Raw genomic sequence first — 24,187 nt, 5'->3', positions numbered from 1 at the left:
CTAGGCCCACGCCGCCTGACCTGACTGTGCCCCTACCCCGGCCTCTAGGCCCACGCCGCCTGACCTGACTGAGCCCTTACCCCTACCCCAACCTTTAGGGCCACGGCGCCATAGTGAGCCCCTCCATATTCCTATTAACGATAGTTGAAGATGGTGTGTAAATTAAAATCCATAACATGTCATATCCTTTGCAGTTTTACTTGTGGAAAAGCTGTATGCTTCACCCTGGCCTTAAACCTTCTGGTAGCCAGGCGGCTGTCTCACCTCAAGCTCCCAATCTTCTGGGACTTAGGCACCATCTGTGCGATCATAACTTAGGGACTAGGAAAGATCTGAAAAATGTTAATGGTGGCAGATTAGTAATATCTATATGCGAGCACCAAGTCACTAAAATACAAATTATGAAAATCTACAACTGGATCACAAATTCACAAAGTGTTAGAGCAATTGTGTCTCATCAGTAATTATAAACCATACCATCCGAGAGGACACAATAACGTGACATTTTATGGCTTCTCATCCATCTTCTGTCTTTGTTGTAACATGGTGCGAGTGGTTAATGGTTATCGTTCTGTCACAGTGGTTGAACAGTGTCATCTTCATTTTATCCATTGTGCCAGTTAGAGTTCCCTTAAGTGCCGAGCACTGGACCCCCAAAACTGCCAGTTAAGAGTGTTCCCCAAAATTTTACAAATTTGCCCGTAAGGTAGGGAATGCTCCTGTGGTGCTCGGTGATACCAGAAGTGATGTCTTGTCTATCAGTTACCTGACCAATTAAGTCTATTGCCTCCTTCGTGTATATCACGTAACTGCTGATGCCAGTGATTGACTGCAGCAGTCAGGAGATTGATGGATGGGACATCATCACTGCAAGATCAGCAGAGACCAACAAAACGGCAGGTGATTCAAGGGCTAAGTCACTGTTATTTCTTTATTCTTGAACATTCCTTAATTAGGGCCAATTTTGTAAAATCCCAGGAAAAAAATTTCTTTGACGTGCCTAAACCTCAGAGAGGGTTGAATTGAGGAAATTGGTACTTCTTGATCGAAAAGATCCTGGTGAACACTATCTGGCGCGATGGACTATTTTGTGATGGATGTTCTTTAAAGATGTTGTCCCATCTCTAAAGGATGCAGTTGGGACCATCCCTTTACAATGAAGGCCCAATCATTTTTTTTTTAGGTATTCTATGTATCATTGAATAGTTTTTTAGAAGATGTCGCCAATGGAGGGCAAAGATCTCAGACTCCCACTAATCTGGAATGAAGGCGCTGGAGGTCTTCTAAGTGCCATATTTGTAGATCTTCTGATACTGAAGTTGTATTGATAGTTGTTCTTTCAATAATTAAAAAAAAAAAGTTTAAAATAAAATTAGAATTACCCCTCTTTTCTCATTTTTAAAAATAAAGGAGTAAAAAGAAACATGTTCAGCATTGTCTCGTTTGTAAAAGGCCGATCTGTCAAAATATACAATTATTGAATCCATAAGTTTGAACCTGTATATAAATTAAAAAAAAGGCAAAATATCCTACTTTAATTACAATAATGACCAATCAAAATGTCTGATGTTTACCAAAATGGTACAATTAAAAATCTCAAAAAACGATGATGAAATTGCTGTTTTTTTTTTTTTGCCATTTCACTGCACTTAGTACTTTTTCACCCTTGTTTTTTAGTACATTATATGATAAATGAAGGATGTCATTCAAACCTACAACTCGTCCCTCAAAGAAACAAGCCCTCATACGCTTATGTTGCTGGAAAAAATCTAATAGTTATGGTTTGAGGGGAAAAATGAGACTGAAAAATTGCTGCGTCATTAAGGGGTTAAGGCATAAAATTATTCTGCACCAGAATTGCTAGGGCGGAGAAATTTGCAATTTGTTGAAGAAGGTTCATTATATATAATTATGAGTTGGAGTATAATATAATCGCTCTATAAACTGTGTGGGCTTCTCTAGTGATCTGACCTTTGGTCATGTTGCTTGGTGTCATATCTAGGGCAAGAGCAGCACTGGAATAACTGCATTGTTTACTCCCTCGGTATAAATCTGCATTTTGTACTGTTAATTTGACCTTTGGAGTTATGTACATTTTCTGGGCGTGACCCACTATCTAATCTGTAGCTTTACATTAAAAAACAAACAAACAGTGCTAGTGACATGCATTTTATTTTATTTTTTTATTTCATTTTAAATATATATTTTTTTAAACATTCTTGTACTGTAAAGAAGGCTCTATTCCTCCTGACCCTCATTTACATGGATATTTGGCTGTGTGGGGTTCCCATGCAAGATACTGGCGGGGCTTAAAGGGAACCTGTCCCCAAACGCTGTTAACCTGAATATATAGGGTTAATAGCGTTAAAAAACGCAACTGGTCGCCTTACTGATCGCACGGCTACTGGGAGAAAATTAACTTTATTCTTCCTGGGAGCCGCCGGCTTTCAGTCATAGAGGTGTGCCCAGAACAGGTACAGTGAGCGGCGGCTTTAAGCACGCCCCGACACTTCGGTTGACAGTTCTGCGGTGCAGCACATCTGTGCAGAGCAAGGTGACAATGAATCAAAGTCCAGCTGTCACTCACTGTATACTAGGCGGTGACTGCTCTGTGCACTGCCCCATGACTGAAAGCTGGCGGCTTCCAGAAAGAAAAATGTTAATTTCCTCCAGGTAGCCGCTTTTTCAGTAAGGTGGCCGGACAGCATTGTAACACGATTAAGCTGGTGAGAGCAGGGGTTCCAGTGGCACCTCGGCCCAAGATAGGGATGTAAAGGTCCCTTTTGGCTTTTAGATGAAGACCAATACTACTTAAAAAGCTGTGAAAATTGGGGACCCTATCGGAGATTTTGTATTGGGACCCACCAGCTTGAAGTTAGGCCTCTGTTAGTCCTGACCATCTTCATATTGTTTGGTATGTGGCGGGGGGCTTTGAAGAAGGGGACACGAAAGACTGCAAAAGTGGACATAAAATGACAGCCCTATTGGGGAATATATGGACAATAGCCATATTGCTTAAAACTACCTTCATCATTGATTTTTTTTTCTTTCTTTTATAGGCTTGTGGCATTCAGTGAATTCTCTTTGCCAAATTCTTCAAAATGCCGCACATGGTTGATGAATTTCGAATAACATAAAAACCGCCCCTTATTTGTGTATTTGATCTTTTTTTGCGACTTTTTAAAAGTCTCATGTTACCACTAAAACGTAGCAAAATTTTCACAAAAATTTTACATACAGGGGCAACTGGGGTACAATTACGCACAAATTTAGCTACTTTTTTAGAAAGATGCAACTAGTACATCACCCAAAAACACCTGAAAAATCCAAACCCTGCCCAAAATGATGAACATAAAAACCCCCCAGGGGAATGCATATAAAACCAGACTTTAAAAAAGGAACAAATTAAAAGAAGAATTAAGTGCAAATGCAAAAAGGGCGAAAAACACCAAAAACTAGACAAAGGTACATGAGTCAGATATGGATTTTTTTTCCTCTCTGGTGAGATGTAGGACACCCCTGATATAGAATAGATTATGTTGTGTCGTTGACACCTCAAAAACAGGAAGAATTTTTTTTTTTTTTTTTTTTTTTTTTTAGAAAAAAAAAAAAATTAAAGGAAACCGAAACAGTCACGCATTCATAAATAAAGATGAAGTACCACCCAAACATTTATTGAATTGGTCTAGAATAAGTCATCTTCAGAAGAACTTTAAAGGTGAATTTATTTTTTTTTATTGCCCAAGGTGGGAAGCTTTCTTTGGAGATATATATGATTAGTACATACTTCACCATTTGTATTCTGTATTAAGTGCAAATAGACAAACACGGCTGGAATATTTTATTAAAGGGAATCTGTCAGTATTATCAACCCTCTTCCTCCCCAAACTGCAGGTCTTTGAAGGCTAAATATATCGAAACCTGTTATATCTTTTATCTGTTGCTGCATTCCTGAGAAATCAGTATTTGAATTCATATGCAAAAGAGGCTCTGGGCGTGACAGAGCAGAGCACTTCCTGAGCCTCTGGTTTCTGGGGTTGTTTCCCCACCTAGCACCAGACTCTTTTTAGATTGATAGCTCACTGTCTATGTAACGTTAGCTGACAGGTAATAAAGCTAGAGTGTCCTGTACTGGGTGGGGAATCGACCCCAGGAGCCGGAGACTTGGGAATTGCTCCATCGCCCCCAGAGCACTTAATGCCTCATTTTCATATAGATTAAAACTCTGATTTCTTGGTAATGCAGCAACAGATAGTGGATTTAAAGATGTTACTGGATTTAGCTTTCAAAGACCAGCATGCCCACATATGCAATTGGGGGGAGGTTATTAAATTTTAGGACGTTGTCTAGGATCAAAAAGAGGGAATGTTTCTCCTTGTGTAGAGCACAAAGGAGACTTATAGGTCATGCAATGCTTCTGGGAAATTTTAAATATGCAAATAACCTTAAGAGGACTTGAACTAGCAATCCATATGACTTAGGATAAAAAGCCAAAGCAAGCTCTCCATTTGCAGACACGTGTTTCAGGGTGTTTGTCACCCATCAGTGCAAAACTGCTAAATTTCCTCTCCTCTTCCTCTGTGAAGAGGCTATTTAATGTTTAATTTCCCACAGGAGCACTGTATGGCCCATGACTCCGGACTCAGGCTTTGCACTTTCTAATAGAAGAAACGTTGCCCCTTAAACCACCAGTCGGAGGCCTTTCACCCAGCCAAATCATATCTCTTGCTTTGCACTGCTGAGGGATAAACACCTCAAAACACGTGTCTGCAAATGGAGTGTCTGGTTTGGCTTCTTATCCCACGTCACATGGAAGTCATCAAAAGGCTTGTTAAATGGTCGATAATGACTTTTAGGATTGGTGACTTTAGGGTTCAAGTCATCTTCTCTAAAGAGGCTATTTGCATTTGGATAAAAAAAAAAAACTGTCTGTTTTCTTTAATAAAATATGACAGCCATGTCAATGGGTTGTGTCTGGCAGTGTAGCTCAGTTCCATTGATTAGAACTGGCTAAACCGCAGTACCACACACAACCTATGACCAGGGATGGCGCTGTTTTTATTCCTGTACAACCCCTTTTTAATATTCCAAACTTTCTGATCAGCAATATCTCCTCCCTGAATATATTTCTGGATATATCTTACAGGTCAATCCTTCTTTTTTATTCTATTTCAGTACTTGTATAATTTTTCAGTTGGAGAATTTTGTGGTGTGGACTTTAGATGCCATCGGTTGCTACATGATGTGAAATAAATTTTTGGACCCATGACTACTGTGCATGTTCCAGTTATATTGCAAAACCTCCTCGTTCGTATCCAATCAGATTAGAAAATGTATAAATCTGTTTATTGGGTTTGTCACTTTTTTGGCCTGGTTCTCTAGACCATTGTTTCATAACTCCAGTCTTCAAGGTCCCCTAACAAGTCATGTTTTCAGAATTTCCGCAGTATTTCACCGGTAGTGGAATTATATTAGCAAGGCATCAAAAATTGCCACGGGTTCTCAGAAGGATAACCACAAAACTTGACCCGTTGGGGGATGTTGAGGACTGGAGTTGAGATACGCTGCTTCTACACGGTCCCCAAAAATCCAGAATGGCATAGTTGCCAATATTTTGGGGTATGTTAACATTTGGCTTTTTTTTTATTCTGCAGTAAAAACGCTGCATTTTTCAGTAGCAGCAAAGTGATTGAGATTTTAAAAATGTCATTCACACATTGCATTTTTTTTTTTCCCATACATTTTTTTTTTTTTGAGCTGCAACATGCTCAACCCACGGTACATCCTGGAACACCCACTTTTAGGCCGGGTTCACATATTTCCAACCCCATTCTATCGTGGGAAATCCCAGGACAGTGACTAGTTTGATGGTGTCACTTTCATGATGCGATGGACCTAAATTAGATCTCGCCCATTCCGGCAATAACTTATTACCTATAAACGGGATAGAGAATTAAGGCTTAATCACTGGGACCCTTCCACCAGGACCCACATTTAGGAACCGTCCCAATCTTCCTAGGACAATTCCGGGAACTGGACCACAGAATGTGCGGGGTTTAGTACAACCGTTTTGGGGTCATTATGAAAGACTAGATGGTGGCCCGATTCTAACGCATCGGGTATTCTAGAATATGTATGCAACTCGCCCCCTGGGCCGTGGGGTACTCGAAACCGGGTCTTTTGGTGTACGGTGCTGATGGGGGTAGTAGTGGCAACCCGGTCCCGTGGCTCAGGGTGGTCAGACCAAATGGCGGTCTATCAATCAGTGCTTTAAATGTCCGACTACGCCACCCGTGGATTGCGGTCAGGGATGACCTCCGCTGCAGGGCAGGCCACTGGGGCTGGTGTTGGTGTGCAGCACAGGGATAGGATAACTCCCCACGGGAGGGGTGTAGCCTCAGGGCAGTGTAATAGGATGCTGGGGGTGATAGTGCAGGCCGTGATGGTCAGAATGCAGAGTCCACTTAAACAGTTCAGGGTCTTTATTATAACATATACTGTGTGTAACATATACTGTGTGTGTGTGTGTGTGTGTGTGTATATATATATATATATATATATATATATATATATATATATATATATATATATATATATATATATATATATATATATATATATATATATATATATATATATATATGAAAATTAAAAAAATGAACGCCTGAATGAAGCCAGCCTAAAGGACTAATGTTAATGTAACGACGCTTTCTGCGTTAAGAGTTTAATCCTACAATATTGTTGTTCCCAGGAAGCGGCTGATGCAGTGATTTTCAGTTTATTTTCCGTGCATCTCAGCTTTTCTTTCTTTTTTTTTTTAAAGCCTGAGTTGCAAAAAGTTTTTATAATTCCCATCTGAACTTCTTCAGCCTCGCTTCGTATTGCAAAGGAAGTTGTGTGTTGTTTTTTTTTTTTTTTAATTAACTGTGTTTTCTTAATTTAAGGCTCTGCAGAGATAATGAGGTTGATGATTTGTGCTTAGGACGCAGCCTTTTCTGTGTGCGCAGTTTTCATTGTGTAAAATTTGGCAAAATCTCCCCCCACCCCCCCGAGCAGCCATGCAGCTTCAACCTGACATTTTGATGGGTTCATGGTGAAATTGTTCCTTTTTGTGCAAGATATCTTCTTCTGTGTATGAACCAAAGATGTAGGGTGTGAATGGCTAAAGGTGTCCGCTGGTACCGTGACTCTGCCCCATTTAATTTGGATGGGCTGAGCTTCAGAACTGGACACCGCCACACCTGTGTAAAAAATTTAAAGGGATTGTCCAGACTTGGGGCTCAATTCTGCAGTCACTCTATGTGGATAGGCGCCAGCTCCTGGTGCCGATAATCTTGACAGCATGCATACTACGTGCTGTGAGGATTCACAAGTCTGCAGTTACATAGAGTGACCCCAAAGCCTGGACAACCCTTTTAATATGTTACTTAGTTTAGTAAAGCGGCCTCTAAATCAGGCCTCCATTGTGAATGTGCAATCCCATTGACGAAAATGGAGTTGTATAGGCAATAGAAGTTGACCTCAGCTCTTTACCCTAGAAACAGGTCAACTTTTATCCATGGGCTGTGTCTGATAGATTAGAAAGGACCTGTCACTTGCTATAATTATGTAATTTTTTTCACCTGGTGTAAACGCCGCTGTTCTCCTGAATCCGTCGATGTTTTTCTTTTCTTCCTGCGCCTCTCCGTTCTTGAGATATGGCCCCTTTTTTTTCCTGTGTGTAAATCTAGTCTTTTAGACAACTGGGCGTGGATCTTGAAAAGAGAGGAGCTGAGATCCACGCCCACAAGGATAGGACTAGATTTATATACAGGGAAGAAGGGGCCATATCTCAGGAACGGAGAGGCGCAGGAACAAAAGAAAAACTACGTTTGATTCGGGAGAACAGCGGCATTTGTACCAGGTAAAATTTATGTCAAGTGACTGTGCCTCTTTAAACAAGATTAGACCATTTTTAGGAATCTGTTACAACCTCTAAGCTCAATTAAAGGCTGGATCTAAATATCACATCCTGTATAGCTATTTAAAAAGGTTTTCTAAGCTTTTTTTTTTTTTTTGTCCAGGTGTAGGAAAAGATCAAAATAAAGAAATAAGCGTTACTTATCCCATGAATTCCCCATCACTCCTGTGCCTCTGCTGGTATAGTCACTTAACCGCTCGAGTAAATCAATGGCCATAGCAAAGGCACGTGATTGGTTACATTGGTCAGCTGACCACGGCAACTAACTGATACCATATGTTGAAGAGGTCATCACTTCTGGCGAACAACGGAGTGGCTGCACTGGCAATATGGAGGGAGACCTGTCAAATAATGCATATTTTTTTTATTTTAGGGTCATTGCCCACTCTTAGGGAAATTTTTTTAAAAAATCCTGAAAAATCCCTTTAACACTTTTGCAAGGTTACTTTCCTTTGCAGCAGTTGGACTATCCATTACTTGCAAAATTGTCATTTTATTTCATTTTTAAGTGGGGAAGAGAAAGCTAAAAGTAGAAAGTTTATCTTCCTTTTTCAGTGTGTCTCCAAAAGCCATAAATGTCACTTTTGCTGCCTGTGAATGTTTAACCTGCAGACTGGAAAGTGACAGGTTGAAGTGACCCAGAAAATCTTACCGGGCAGAGACTAAAGTGTTCCGTGCTGGCAGATCTAAAGGGAAGCTATGGAAATATGGAAAGTGCATCATTGTGTAAGATCTCGTTCAGACAGCTGAAACGTTGGCACACTTTAAGATCCATATGTCGGCTGCAATACCCAAAGCCCTTGGGTGTTTTTTTTTTTTTTAGATCTTAGTTCGTTCTCCATTCTGTTTGGGTTTATGTTTATTCCTTTATTCTTGTCCATAGGGGGCAGTGTTGTAGTTTTTAGCAATGGTTGCATGCAGGGTTGGACTGGCCCACCAGAGAACCGGAGAATCCTCCGGTGGGCCCTTGCTTCTCCTTCAGGAGAGTTCATAGTGCAAACCTTGCAGCTGCTATGGGGCTCTTGAGTGGGTGAGAAAGGTGGGCCCTCAGAATCAAATCCTCTGGTGGGCCCAATGTTCTTCAGTCTGACACTGGTTGCATGAATACTGTACTTTCATTGGACAAAGGCTCAATGAGGCTCCATATAGGCTGTCCTAGTCTTGGTCTACAGCACAAGCTTCAATGAATGGTATCCTCATTGTGGCCACCTTGTTGTGCCGGTCTCGTTTCGGAGAGAAAATTGTGAAGTCATAAGAAAGTGTAATAATTTGTAATATGAAAAGTTTTTAACTTTTTAACATACTTTGAGTTTTAAGTCTTCACTGTTTTGAAAAAAATCTCTTCTTGCTTTCAACGGACGGGAAAATTCTTGTCTAACTATTCCGTACTGTGCCACATTGGATCCATATGGAGGTAGTAAGGTCCCATAAACTGTTATGGGTGCCTCATAACAATGAAGGCTCCCTCCATTAAAGGGGTTGTCCAGGTTGGACATATATTGATGACCTAAATTACAAATATGCCTTTTAATAAATTTAGTGGTAACCAGTCTGAGTCCCCTTGAACGGCCAAGTCAGATCTCTTGCTTTGCACTAATGAGTGGCAAACGCCCCTACACACTTGTCTGCAAATCAAGATTCTGGTTTGGCTTTTATCGTGAATCATGTGGCAAGGCTCGTTAAAGGGAATCTGTCTGATGTAATCAGAGGGTAGCATGAGGTAGGGGCTGAGAAACAGATTTCAGGGATGTGTCATTTATTAGGCTGTGTGCTGTTGTTTCCGTACAATGAATGTTTTATCACCGGGAAATTATCACTGCCCTGACTAGCTCCCTTGTACCAAGTGGTCCGAGTATGCCCTCTCCTCTGATAAGCAGCTGTCATGCAAGATGAGTTAAAGACTATGTGCACAATGACTGGAAGAGGGGGAGGAAGCCCAAACACTAGGGAAAGGGGGAGTGGTTACCTCTAGGCAGATCTGACAACACCCTGTCTCCAATAACGTCCCTAAATAGGTTCTGCGCCTATCGTCGAGCAGGAAACCTAATCCCTGACTGCCCCTAGAGCTAGGCCCTAGGTAGGGAGGGGACCTTGTGAACACTAGTCAGCCCCCACTTCAACTAAAGACAAACAGGTAAACAGACATGGGAATACTCTTAGCTTGAGAAGACACCAGTGAGATCACCACAACTATCCTCCGAGGGAACTCCAAGAAGACACTAGCAAACTACTAGTACTTCTGGCCTGGACTGAGGAAAATAGAGCTATAACCAGCGACTCTCTGGAGAGACTGAGGTGTATTTAAACATCCAGCAAGGGTGTGTCAATTAGCAGCAGAAGGTGGAGGTCACTGCTCGGTCCTAGAGGGAGAAGGATATCTCTACACTACAGAGATGAAAAGATCAAGAAGGTGCCTGCAGAGCCAAGCACAATGACCTTCTATAGCTGGATCCAGGACGACTGTCTGTTACAGCTGACACTCCCGTGACAGCAGCTCACGGGCAATACACAATGTACACAGAAAGCTGTAGCGTGGGCGGGGGCAGCTTTCTAAGCTACATGCTACATCTAAGAACTCTGATTGTGTCACAACTGATGAGCCCAGTAAACTAAGTGATGCATCATTGGAATTAGGGTCTCTTTTCCTACATTATGCTGCTGTCAGATGAGGTAGTAAAAACCTGGTGACAGATACCCTTTAGGAGTCAATATTGATCATTAGGATAGGTGGCACTACTAGGGTTCTAGTCCTCTTCCTCTCCGAAGGGGCAATTTCCATGATAATAAGTTTGACACTCCGTACCACCGATCACTTGAAATTCACTCCGCCAGTGGCCAAAACTAAGCAATGTATGGGGCCAAACACAGCAGCCCTGTTTATTCCTTAGTGGCCACTACCGAGTGATCCACTTTGAAGAATGACCTGTGCAGCGTTCCAGCTCGTGGCTCACTGTTTTAGAGTTTCTGCCTCTTGAGATTGAGTCCCAGAAAAGACTATCTCTAAAAAATAAATAAATAAATAAATAAAAACATCCACTGAGCTCATCAACAATGATTAGCCTCCTGGTTTGACCTCCATCGCGAGTCCCTGTGCAGCTGAGTCAGTATGTCTCCCCCTGTGTGTGCATACGCCCTTCAGTAGGTTTGTGCATCCGCCTCTGAGAAGGAAAGGATTGGTGCATTCATGTGAAACCCAAATTTCATGCAACTTGGCATACCCTTGACTTCTTGACATTTGTTGGCAAGTGCAAAACTATAAGGAAGGAATCAATTTATTGCAATAATTACATTAGTCTTATTCTTTCTGCCCCGGGGTAAACCGGTGACGCAGAAGACATGATCTATTTTCAGTTTTGATTTCTGAACCTCTTTGTCTAAATTAATAGATATGAATACTCTAATTAAAGTGTCTACTTGATGAACCAGTTCCTGTGGCTTATTATAGAAGCATTTACACTTATTTTTGGAAATGTCTACCTCCAATGTCTTTTTATAATGACTTTCTTTATTACGAAATGACATAAATCATGACTTACATAAAAGTGATCGCTTCTGCCAAACTTGCGGTAAAGCGACGGAAACTTCTTTCCAGCTTGCAAATTCCGGTCAGACTGCATACCCATCCAGATCATTGGCCAATATACTCTTTAAATTAAGAGTTAATTAAAGGGGAAGTTTAGGCATGGTACCGTAATTATGATGTAAAGTCGTTTTGCAGCAGGAACCTCTCCCCTCTGCTCTAGCAGCCAGAAACAGGACTGGGAGGAGGAGGAGGAGGGTAATATGGCTGATTTTTCAACACACACTGAATAATTTTTTTAAGGTTTATTTAGATTTAATTGTAGTCTGAGAAAAATGGAATCACAGGAAAGGGGGAGTTTAAAGGGGGCTTATCCAGAGCGACGGACATGCTTGCTTGCTCAATCTATTCAAGGGACCCATTTTTCTTATGTTTGGTGGCGGTTTTAGCCTTTGGGCCGCCATTGATTATCACTCTTTATTTGGGATAGGTGATTAACAATAGTTGAGCCAAAAAATTTGTGGAACTCTGGTCCAGCCGCCTCGTCCATAATCCTGGACCAAAGCACTGTAGACCCCCTACTACCGGCGGCTTTTCTGATCATGAGGTCCCACAAAATCCTTACATTGTGGGGACATTCTAAGGAAAAAAAGGCGCCAAGAATGCCGCTGTTAGGAGGAGGTTTGCAGAGCTCTGGCTGGTGGCCACAGACTACTGACAAGGCCGTTGGACCAGGGTCCTTCAAATCTTTTTGCTTAACGCTAGTCTTTTAAAGATACTTTTTTAACACATCTGTGCCCTCCAATGTAAAGTCTGATTAAAAATGGAATATCCCTTAAAGTGTTTTTCTTGTAGTCCAAAATAAAGATAATAACAAAAAATGAAAGTTGAATAATTCAGTATATTCTATAATATAAAAATTATTTTATTTTATTTTTTCTTCTCTAGGTTCACAAAGAATCTGTCTCCTGATAAAATCAACCTGAGCACCCTTAAAGGAGAAGGTCAGTTGACTAACTTGGAACTTGATGAAGATGTCCTGCAGAACATGTTGGATTTACCTACCTGGCTCGCCATCAACAAAGTGTTCTGCAACAAAGCTGCTATCCGGGTGAGTCCGGGATCGTTTTTTTTTCAGATGGCTCCCGACAACCCCATTTGATTGGCCACTGCTAAATTTTTTTCTGTTATTAAATTACGTATGGCTGGGTTTCGGGTTAAGGTTCTGGTGAGTCGAATGTTGTTGAGAAGCAATATGATCAATTTTGTATAATGAGTTTGGATATATACAATATATATATTTTTAAGACAAGGGTTAAGGTGATAGTTTTCCTTTTCCTGGGGCAAATCATTTCTTTTCTACACTTGCCCATTATCTAAATGGCCTGGCCAAGTGAGTGTCAGCGTCTGTCTAGCAGCCAAACAACTTCTTTCCCTCTTCCAATGTACACTATTACAAAGATGTCCATAGACTTAGCTGGTGCCGTAAAAGGTCGTCTTCATCAGCAAAACACCACCTACTTCCACCACCGTTCTTTGCTTTGACGTACACAAGCTCATAAATGAATAACTAATGTTGCCGCACCTGACGATATCGACAGTTTCAGCCGACACTCTTACGGATATGGGGACGGCAGCCAACTGAATGTCGGGGGAGATGTCAATTGGGCATGTCTAATTTTGAGCTACCGATTGCTTTGTTATCCTGGAGATAAGCTGCCAGAAGAGATGTCAGTCGGCAGCTTCCTCATGGAGAACACAGGATCCCTCAAACGAACGAGCGCTCCTGTGTATGGGAGAGACTGCCGAGATGGCTGCCGGCCAAATGATCGGCCAAAGCATGGTTTGGCCAAAAGCAATCTACTGTGTATGGCCGACTTTACAGATTACTAATACCTTGCATTTGCTTGTGTTTGCAGATACCATGGACAAAGCTGAAGACTCACCCGATTACTCTGGTTGGTCTTATCTAATATCAAATAGAAGTCTCCTGTGATATGTTAAAAAAAAGTCCTAATTTCTTATCTTTAGCTTATATTTTGGTGACTGTACCATTAAGGGGACTTTCTAACGCGGACAACCTTTGTTATAAGGTATCCTCAGGCAATAAGCGGCTGAAGGCTATTTTGCTGCTTGGAACCCCAGAGCAGTAACCTCTACAGCAGGGGTTCCCCAACCTTTCTTAGGTTAGAAGCCACTTTCTGCTCTCAGAGATGGTCGCAAGCCACATTCCATTAGAAGAAAACTTAGAAGTCTTCAATGTGTCCCTTTTTTAAAAGTTATAATTTCCCAAGTGCCCCCCTTTTTAAAGTAAAAATACCCCAAGTGTCCCATTATAACCCCTTTTTTAAGTACTTATTCCCAGAGTGCCCTCTTATAAAGTAATAATACCAGAAGCGTCCCCTTAAAAATGAGTAACACCTCAAGAAATCCTGTTCTAAGTTATTGTGGGGAGTGTTCTTTTTTCCCCTGAATGTTCCTGCCTGCTTATGATTGGTCAACCTCATGAAGAGGAATAAGTACCCGCCCACCCAGTGAAAAATCTCCTATAACACCCTCTTGGACTTTACAAACAAATATCTCCACAACAGAAAGGAGAAGTTAATAAATAGCAGCTCAACCCTGCAGCCACTATTCCACGAAGTGGCTAGTTTAATATGTTCAAACTGGTGAAAGGTCATCTTGTAACAAGAATGGAAATAAATTGACAAACTGATGGTTGCTAAAGTGGGTGCTTGCCGTTTATTATCAGTCAGTGGTATGTGAACTTTAGTTACATTATTTGCAAAGTAATCAGGTTAAGAGTTCTGAATAAATTATCACTCCCTGATTCTTATCTGTTGCTGTCACTGTGAATACCGTACATACAGTATAATACCATACATATTTATGAGCAACTTAAAGATCAAAACTTTATTTCTTTAGTCCCTGGATAAAGTAATAATGGAGATGAGCACATGTGAGGAACCGCGTGCGTGCAACGGACCCTCGCCTCTGGTGACTGCTTCCGGACAGAGGTGAGGCAGCACAATCCTAGACATAAGAGGAATCTGAATTTATGTTGTGTCCAAGGATCTAAATAGTTGTCAGAATATGCTAAAAAAAAGTGAATATATGACAGTCTATAATAAAAAATGTTAAAAAAAGAGAATGTCCACCTTTTAGCACAATATGGTTTCAGTTTCAAAAATCTGTACTGATCAGTCTCCCAATATAACTTTTGTATAGACATAGATTGAGTGATACAATCTGACTGCCAGAAATCGCCACTAGAGGGAGCTGACTGTATACAGCAATATCATTGAACGCAATGTAGAGACGATATGCATTGCGAGAGCTTTTAAGGATCAGGGGGCTCAAGTTCCAAGACATATATGTTTTGTTGTCTCCTTCCATAAAAATATACATGATAGCACTTTTGTTACCACAAGTAATAGTGTCCCGATACAGTAGTAATTCACACTTTGTACCCAGCAGCAATAGTGTCCTGCTTTGTGAGCCCTCTTGATAATTGTGCCCCTTTTTTATTCCCTCATATGGTCCTGCTTTATTGCCCCACTCAGAAATTCTGCCCCTTTTTGATTCCCACATAGGATTCTGCTTTGTCAACATGTTAATTCTGCCCCTTTTTGATTCCCTCATATAGTTCTGCTTTATGCCCCCACTCAGTAATTCTGCTCCTTTTTGATTCCCACATAGGGTCCTGCTTTGTGTCCCCACCCTGTAATTCTGCCCCTTTTGTGTCCCACATAGTTAAAATATCCTCTGTATGCCCCATAGCAATAATTTCTCTTTGTACTCCCATAAAATAAGTGTTGGTCCTTTTACAACGTAATTTTGCCCCCACTTCCCACACCAAATAAATCCCCCTTCTCTAACTTTTGGACCTCCCCCATAGGAATATTATTCCTTTTGTGCTCCCTCTGTTTCCCCAAAAATAAGTTTCCCCTTTCTCCACTCAAAAATGAACAGTGCACCCTTGGACCCCCCACAATGTATTAGTGTCCCCTCTGCTGCCTCACAAAGTAAGATTGTCCTCTTTGTGGCCCCCACAAAGTAATAGTGCCTCTACACAAGACTAATTCTCCCTTTGTGCCCCCCACTTTTGTCCTCCACATAACAGAGCCTTTTTTCCCAAAAAATAATAAAAACTTGGGCTTGGCACAGGAAGTATGATGACCGGTCTTCACTGCATTATGTTGCCGACATTGACCTGTACAAAGCCCTGGTCTTTTCGTAATGGGGTACCAAAGTGAATGATGGGGCATTGCTTGCTTGGCAATATTATGGGACTGTATGCACATCCAGACCACTCCGATATGGTTGAATGTAACGGTTGGACAAGGATTTGGGCCTTCGGGCCAAAAGATTTAGACCTTGGGACGTTACCGTATTTCACCGTAAAATAGTTACATTTTTTACATGAAAAACTATAATTTTTGATGTCGATTTTGGAGGGGTGGGGGTTTTGGTGTTCGGATTTCTACTTACCCTGAGATTGGGTCTTGGGTTCCCTGTTTGGAGGACACTTGGACCGGCTACATGTAGACTGGCACTACCCATCTTACTCTATGGATGATCCAGAGACGGCGGTGTATTCGGCAGGAATTTGAGACGTTCTTTGTCCCCTTCAGAATGTAAAGTATTTGCTCTGTTTATTGCCGACTTACTCCTCCACTTGCTGGTCTGCGCGGTTTGACAATCTCAATGTAAATGTTTGGTCCGATCAACTCATCCTTCATCCCATCGGCGTATGTTTAACAAGGTAAAACAAACGTGACTGCCTATATTTACGGATACGCATATTTTCACCATAAATTCAGTGTTCGAAAGTGTTACTGCTGCACGTGTGACGTGACCCAGAGGCTGTGCCTTCAGAAGTGTCCTACAGACTGCAGCGCTAGACTGCAAGGACCGATCCAAACTTCCTTAATACCTCAGCCTCTGTGACATTAGGGGAAGAACACGCAGGGTTAACTCCACTATTTTAGAGTCCAAAAATGAAGAATTCAGCCTTAAAGTCCAGAGCTGTATTCACAGTTCCTCAAGCTTCAGAGGGGTAGGATCCACTACGTCATCACATTGCGGGGCCCTACTAATAAGAAGAGGTGCCAGGTTTGCCGCAGGTAGTAGGGAGTTTATATGACACAGACTACTGACATAGCCACTGGACCAGGGTCCTGTGGATCGTTTTTGCTCAACTCTACATAATAGTAGCACCCTACAAGACCTGACATTTTTAGAGGTATGACCCAGTTGTCTAGACCTCACAATTTGGCCTTTGATCAAGTTGCTCAGATCCTTCCGCTTTCCCATTTTTCTTGCTTCCCAAGACTTCAAGAACGGACTGTTCACTTGCTGCCTTATTTCTCACCCCTTGACAAGAACAATTGTAACCAGATAATCCGCGTTCACTTCACCTATCAGTAGTTTTAATATTATGACTGATCAATGTATAGTTAATAAAATAGTAATTAATGGTGGCCATCCCCTTTGAAGAGAAACTTTCACTGGATTTTTTCAATTTACTTAGTACCTCTTAGTTTGCACTGCTCCACTGATTCTGGGACAGATTTTTTTCTTTTTCTTCTGTGACCCTCCTTTCTAGAGTTACACCCCCCTTGGTAGTGGCATAACTAGAGTCTTATGGCACCCAGTGCACAATTTGGACTGGGGCCCCTACTAGCTTATTGGTCAGATGTACGAGCCCTTGTAATAATGTCCTCCATTTTGTAATATTGTCCTGCATCCTGGCACCTATTTTGAAATAATGTCCCCCATCCTAGCTACTTCCTGTAATAATGTCCTCCATTCTGTAATGATGTCCCCCATCCTAGCTCCTTCCTGTAATAATGTCCTCCATCCTGGCTACATCCTGTAATAATGTCCTCCATCCTGTAATGATGTTGTGTATACTGGCTCATTCCTATAATAATGTCCTCCATCCTGTAATGATGTCCTCCATACTGGCCCTTTCCTGTAATGATGACCCTTATCCTGGCCCTTTCCTGTAATGATCTCCTCCATCCTGGCTCCATCCTGTAATAATGTCCTCCATCCTGTAATAATGTCCTCCATCCTGTAATGATGTTGCGTATACTGGCTCATTCCTATAATAATGTCCTCCATCCTGTAATGATGTCCTCCATACTGGCCCTTTCCTGTAATGATGACCCTTATCCTGGCCCTTTCCTGTAATGATCTCCTCCATCCCGGCTCCTTCCTGTAATAATGTCCTCCATCCTATAATGATGTCCCTTATCCTGGCTCCTTCCTATAATAATGTCCTCCATCCTGTAATGATATCCCCTATCCTGGCTCTTTCCTGTAATAATGTCCCGCATTCTGTGCTGCTTACTGTAATAACCCCCCTTGTCCGTGGCCCTATATTTATTAATGTTTCCTGTTCTGAACCCTTCCTGTAATAATGTCCCCCATCCTTACCTTCATCCAACTGGGCGTGTACAACAGAACTTGCTTTTTCTACTCTGATTCTGGCCAATGAAAATACGGCTGCGCCCACAAAGAACTTCTGTGCTACACACCCAGTTGGTTGAAAGGAAAATTTGCACCATTAATACTTGGAGGCATAACTTTAGAACAGAGGGGCACAGAAGAAAAACTGTTCTAGAATGGGTGGAACAGCGGCAATTGGGGAAGGTACACATTTAACTGGATTTTTTAAAATTTAAACTGTCACCTATATGACTTCTTTTCACCTGACACTTATTCTTTTGGTGGTTTCCTTTAAGAGGGTTTACCCAGTTGTTTCAGAAGAGGAAACAATTTACATTGAAGTACGTTAGGACTGAGGTTTGAGAAATGGCTCTATATGAAATGTTGTGGTTTAGCAGCAGCGTGCCAAGCGTCTATCCTAAATGAATGGATTTCCGGGGCAGATGAATGCGGTTGTGGCATCATCTGTCATTGTGCAAGTCTGTACGAACGTCAGGACTATTAATCTCAACCGTAATCATATTCTGTATATTCCATAAATATGTATCTGTCTTGAGTCCCTGGTTGACTATAAATTTCGACATCAAAGTTTTTTTTTTTTTTGTTGACTTTTTGGTATTGTATTTTTTCCCATATATTAAACTACGGTTTTATCAGATAACTCACATTTTTTTATTTTTTTTAATTTTTAGTGAATATGGATTTGCTGAAAAAGTGGTCGAAGGAATCTCCCTCTCGGTGAACTCCATCATTATCCGTATTCGAGCGAAAGCTTTTAATGCTTCCTTTGAATTATCCCAGCTAAGAATATACAGCGTGAACGCCAACTGGCAGCTCAGCGACCTGCGCTTCACCCGGATACAAGATCCCCAGCGAGGAGAGGTGAAGGGTCAACCAAAAGGCCAATAAGGGGCTAATGATCGGCATTTTTGCCTTGCAACTCTGAGGACCTGGGTCCGAATCTTTTGACATGGTCTACTGCTTTGTTTTGGGTTGGGTTTCCACTTGGCACAGATAGAGTAGGCCAGTTGGCTTCTTCTGAAGTTTTGCCCTAGTTGCCCCATACTCCTAAAATTACTGTTGGCTGAAGTGGCAGATGTTGATAATTTTTGGCTACCAACGGCTAGAAATAACATTCAATGGCCAACGGCTGACCGTCTACCAAAAATGTGGGTTGCACAAATCGCCCGTTCAAGGTTCAAGTGAGTGGGTCTGTAAACATAGCATTCGGATGCCATCTGAGCGCTGTCCTTTTTTGACTGTTTACAGGGTAGAATAATTTTGGATTTTTTTTGTTTTGCTTATGAGAAAAACTGATGCTATGCTGAAACGGTCACGGCCCAAAAATTGGCGAAAATTGGATCCAGTACACTGATGAAAAATGCCTTTTTTTTCCCCTCATACTTAAAAAATTAATGGAGGTTTCAATCAGGCCTCAAAGTTATGTTTTATTTTATAGTACCTCCCTGATCTACCAGGTAAAGGGGTTATCCTAGACTTTAACATCGGTGGCCTATCCTTAGGATAAGTCATCAATGTGTGATTAGTGGGGGTGCGACACACGGCTCCGCTGCCGATCAGCGGTTCCTGTGTCAGGCGGAAATGCTCAGTGTGGAGCTGCGCAGCACAGCTCCGTTAACTATATTGTGGCCGCGGACGGGTACTGCACATCCGCCCCCTATTCAAATCAATAGGGAGTGGATGTGCATTACCGGGCGCGGTCACTATTCCATTGACGGAGCTGTGCATCTACACGAGCAGTTCCTACTGCCGGTGACACCAGGAACAGCTGATCAGCGAAGGTGTGGGAGTGTCGCACCCCCACCGATCAGACATGTTTAAAGTCCCAGACCACCCCTTTAAAGCCCATAAACACAGCTACACGGTTCAGCACTGAGGCCTAGCGTCATCTATGCTGCTGCTTCTGTTTGTGTTGTATAGAGAAAAAGGGGAGCAGAATCTCCTCTTTGTGTGGGAGACATGATAGCAGTCAGTCTGCACCCCACCAGCTCGGAGACAACTGAAAATTAGAGAGGGAGCCTGCAGAAGTGAAAACGTAGGTTATAGGTCATATAACGGCCAGAAATTAGTGTTATTCTTCATGTAAACACATACGTTTTATCTTGAAAAATCACCAAAATAGGACGGTGCACTTTAAGTGAATTTTACTACATGAAATTTTTTTTTTGGCAAAGTAACATTTAACCATTATGCTATACAAATATTTTTTTTTATAGATCATACATAGTAGTGAGTATAGATGTATATGAAATTCCCACAGACACAAAGAGGTTAATAGCCCCACATTTTAATGCCTTGCTTTTTTTTTTTTTCCTAAACCACAGCATGCTTCTTGGTTCCTTTTTTTTTTATTTTATTTTTTCTATTTATGCAATGTTTCTCTCCCATGGAGCCGAATGAATACATATAATAACTAGAAATTTACAATAAATGCAAAATATAAAAATTAACACAAAAATCATGTGTATTCCATACAAACTGTTCCAACAACTGTTTTTTTTTTTTTTACAGAAACAGAAATGAGCAATTGTTATCAGATATATCAATATATATATTTTTAATTCAGTCTTTATAAAAAATAATCTTACTGGGACAGGAGTTGTATGATGTCTTCTACTTACTGCTCACAGACGGCAGGGTGTAGATAGGTGGGATTTAGGGTATGTGCACACGTTTAATAATTTGCTGCATTTTTGTTGCGGTTTTTTTTTTCTGCGCAGTTTTGTCACAAAAATCGAAGAATTTCTTAGCACCAGCAAAGTAGATGATTTTTCTGAAGTCTCGTACACTCGTTACTTTTTTATTTGCCTTGTAGATTTGAAGCAGTTTGTCGATTCTTGCAGAGTTTTTCATCCATTCTAATGACTGAAAAAGGGAAAAAAAAAATGCAGAATAAAAATTGGGCGTTTTTCATGCAGTGTTTATGATGCAAAAATGTCTGCAACAAATACTTAACGTGTGCACATACCCTTAATTGGTCTGGTCTCCTAAGCCAGACTGAGCGGTGGGGAAGGGCTCCTGCGGCAGCCAGTTGCCTTACATCTGGTAACGGGTCTGATTTTGGGTTTTCGAAAAAGGAGCATCAAAATCACTATTATTCTGGAAAACACATAGAGGATTTCTCCATTGGCACGCCTTGTGAATTTGCAGCCAGTCAGATGGCCGTATTACTCGCGCGAGGATTGCATCACAATCCTCGGACTGGCTGTCGGCTATCCTAACCGGAGCATGACGGCCGCATAGAAATATATGCTGTCATGCTTGGGTGAGGAGAGCCGACCGCCAGTCCGAGCATTGTCATCCGTGTTATGTGGCCGTCTGATTGCTCCCTAATACTGTGTTTTACTTGAGATGGACATGTATATGAAGGAACTCTTTTCTTTATCTTTATTTTTAATTATTTTTATAAAGGTACTGACATTTAAAGAAATAAACTGGCAGATGATCCGGATAGAAGCAGATGCAATTCAGAGTTCTGAGCATGAAATAATGAGCGCACCCGTCCGACTGATCACCAATCAGTCCAAAATTAGAGTCACGCTGAAGAGAAGAGTGAGTCTGAACATTTTCTCTCTTTCTATGAGCCGTGGAATCTCCATCTTCTCTCTCTTCCGCCATCTGTCATCTTGTTCACTGCGAAACTGTTTATTTTTTTTTTTCATCCATATAATTACTTGGGTCGTAAAAATCAGTCAATAAGTTAAAATTAAGATGTGGCTTATAGAAAAGGAAAAGCTGTATCTTTCATGGGGCCTCTTTAAAGGGAAGCTTCATTTTTGAATGCCAACTTTGTAATCTTCTTCAGGATAAAAAACACAAGCTCTCGCCCGGTAGCTTTCAATTGCAGTATATTTGTACTTTAAAAGGGACTTCCTAGAAAGACATTCTACAATAGAAGACCATACTGGAGGGGCTTTCAGTTATAGTATGGTTACTGATCATCAGGGTTAAGTAATTTAATTATCCTAAGCTATTCAGTCCAGAAGCTTTCGAGGAAGATGGAGGGGCGGGGGGGGGCCAAAGAGGCAACTATTGTATCCCCGTCCACAGTAATTCTACACCACACGTCAAACTGGCCAAATCTGGCCTGCAGGGAGAGTATATCTGGCCCGCTCCCTCCACCATCATTCTCTCTCTGCATCTTATTTCTCAGCGCAGCGAGTACGTTGACGCCATTGCAACGTGCCCGCTGTGCCGAGCAGTGCAGAGGATCAGAAGATGCGTTGCAGAGCAGCAGTAAAACCAGGAGAGGTGAGGTTTTTTTGTTTGTTTTTTTTTTGGTGGGGGGGGTGAGTTTATACTGTATGGAGCATTATGTGGGGCCATTATATTGTATGGAACACTATGGTGGGGGGGCAGTTACACTGAATGGAGGGCTATGTGGGTCCCATTATACTGCATGGAGGACTATGTGGGGCCATTATACTGTATGGAGCACTATGCGGGTCCCATTATTCTGTATGGAGGACTATGTAGGACCCATTATTCTGTATGGAGGACTATGTGGGGCCATTATACTGTATGGAGCACTATGTGGGGCCATTATTCTGTATGGAGGACTATGTGGGGGCCATTATTCTGTATGGAGGACTATGTGGGGGCCATTATTCTGTATGGAGGACTATGTAGGGGCCATTATTCTGTATGGAGGACTATGTGGGGGCCATTATTCTGTATGGAGGACTATGTGGGGGCCATTATTCTGTATGGAGGAGTATGTGGGGGCCATTATTCTGTATGGAGGACTATGTGGGGGCCATTATTCTGTATGGAGGACTATGTGGGGGCCATTATTCTGTATGGAGGACTATGTGGGGGCCATTATTCTGTATGGAGGACTATGTGGGGGCCATTATTCTGTATGGAGGACTATGTGGGGGCCATTATTCTGTATGGAGGACTATGTGGGGGCCATTATTCTGTATGGAGGACTATGTGGGGGCCATTATTCTGTATGGAGGACTATGTGGGGGCCATTATTCTGTATGGAGGACTATGTGGGGGCCATTATACTGTATGGAGGACTATGTGGGGGCCATTATACTGTATGGAGGACTATGTAGGCCCATTATACTGTATGGAGAATTATGTTGGGGCCCATTATACTGTGTGAAGCGCTATGTGGAGGCCCATTATACTGTGTGGAGCAGTATGGTGGGGGCCACTATACTGTGTGGAGCACTGTTTGGAGCCAATTATATTCTATGGGACACTATGATTGGCCATTATACTGTGTGGAGCACCATGATGGGGGTCAGAATACTTTATGGAGCATTATGTCGGGCCATTATACTGTATGGAGGACTATGTGGGGCCCATTATTCTGTATGAAGGAATATGTGAGGCCCATTATACTGTATGGAGCACTATGTGGGGCCATTATACAGTGTGAAGCACTATGGTGGGGGCCCATTATACTATGTGGAGCACTATGGTGGGGGCCCATTATACTATGTGGAGCACTATGGTGGGGGCCCATTATACTATGTAGAGCACTATGGTGGGGCCCATTATACTGTGTGGAGCACTATGGTGGGGCCCATTATACTGTGTGGAGCACTATGGTGGGGCCCATTATACTGTGTGGAGCACTATGGTGGGGCCCATTATACTGTGTGGAGCACTATGGTGGGGCCCATTATACTGTGTGGAGCACTATGGTGGGGCCCATTATACTGTGTGGAGCACTATGGTGGGGCCCATTATACTGTGTGGAGCACTATGGTGGGGCCCATTATACTGTGTGGAGCACTATGGTGGAGCCCATTATACTGTGTGGAGCACTATGGTGGGGCCCATTATACTGTGTGGAGCACTATGGTGGGGCCCATTATACTGTGTGGAGCACTATGGTGGGGCCCATTATACTGTGTGGAGCACTATGGTGGGGCCCATTATACTGTGTGGAGCACTATGGTGGGGCCCATTATACTGTATGGAGCATTATGTGGGGCCCTTATACTGTGTGGAGCACTATGTTGGGGCCATTATACTGTGTGGAGCACTATGTTGGGGCCATTATACTGTGTGGAGCACTAGGAGCACTATGTTGGGGCCATTATACTCAGGGCTTCGTAGTCGTGGAGTTGGAGTCGGTGTCAATTTTGGTGGAGTCTGAATCGGTATAAAATGGACCGACTCAAACTCCTAAAATATATAATAATTTGGGTACAGTTTGTGGGGAATATTTTTTTCATAATAATTTGGGAATTATACTGTGTAGAGCACTA

At 42.0% G+C, this 24,187-nt stretch overlaps 1 protein-coding gene across 2 annotated transcripts in view; it reads left to right on the top strand.

The window, feature by feature from the left end:
• The window catches only part of BLTP3B (bridge-like lipid transfer protein family member 3B), a 93,956-nt gene that overhangs the window by 12,937 nt on the left and 56,832 nt on the right, over positions 1 to 24,187 (top strand). For both annotated transcript variants that reach the window (XM_073649894.1, XM_073649895.1), the window contains exons 2-6: positions 12,429 to 12,591; positions 13,400 to 13,438; positions 14,406 to 14,497; positions 18,629 to 18,818; positions 21,369 to 21,509. In XM_073649894.1, the coding sequence (XP_073505995.1) occupies positions 12,429 to 12,591; positions 13,400 to 13,438; positions 14,406 to 14,497; positions 18,629 to 18,818; positions 21,369 to 21,509 (625 nt within the window). The remainder of the gene's footprint in view (positions 1 to 12,428; positions 12,592 to 13,399; positions 13,439 to 14,405; positions 14,498 to 18,628; positions 18,819 to 21,368; positions 21,510 to 24,187) is intronic.

The sequence above is a fragment of the Phyllobates terribilis genome, unplaced genomic scaffold (assembly GCF_046119375.1).
Source record: "Phyllobates terribilis strain yellow unplaced genomic scaffold, ASM4611937v1 Scaffold_10__3_contigs__length_209671492, whole genome shotgun sequence".
Lineage (NCBI taxonomy): Eukaryota > Metazoa > Chordata > Amphibia > Anura > Dendrobatidae > Phyllobates > Phyllobates terribilis.
This window is presented reverse-complemented; position numbering and strand designations above follow the sequence as displayed.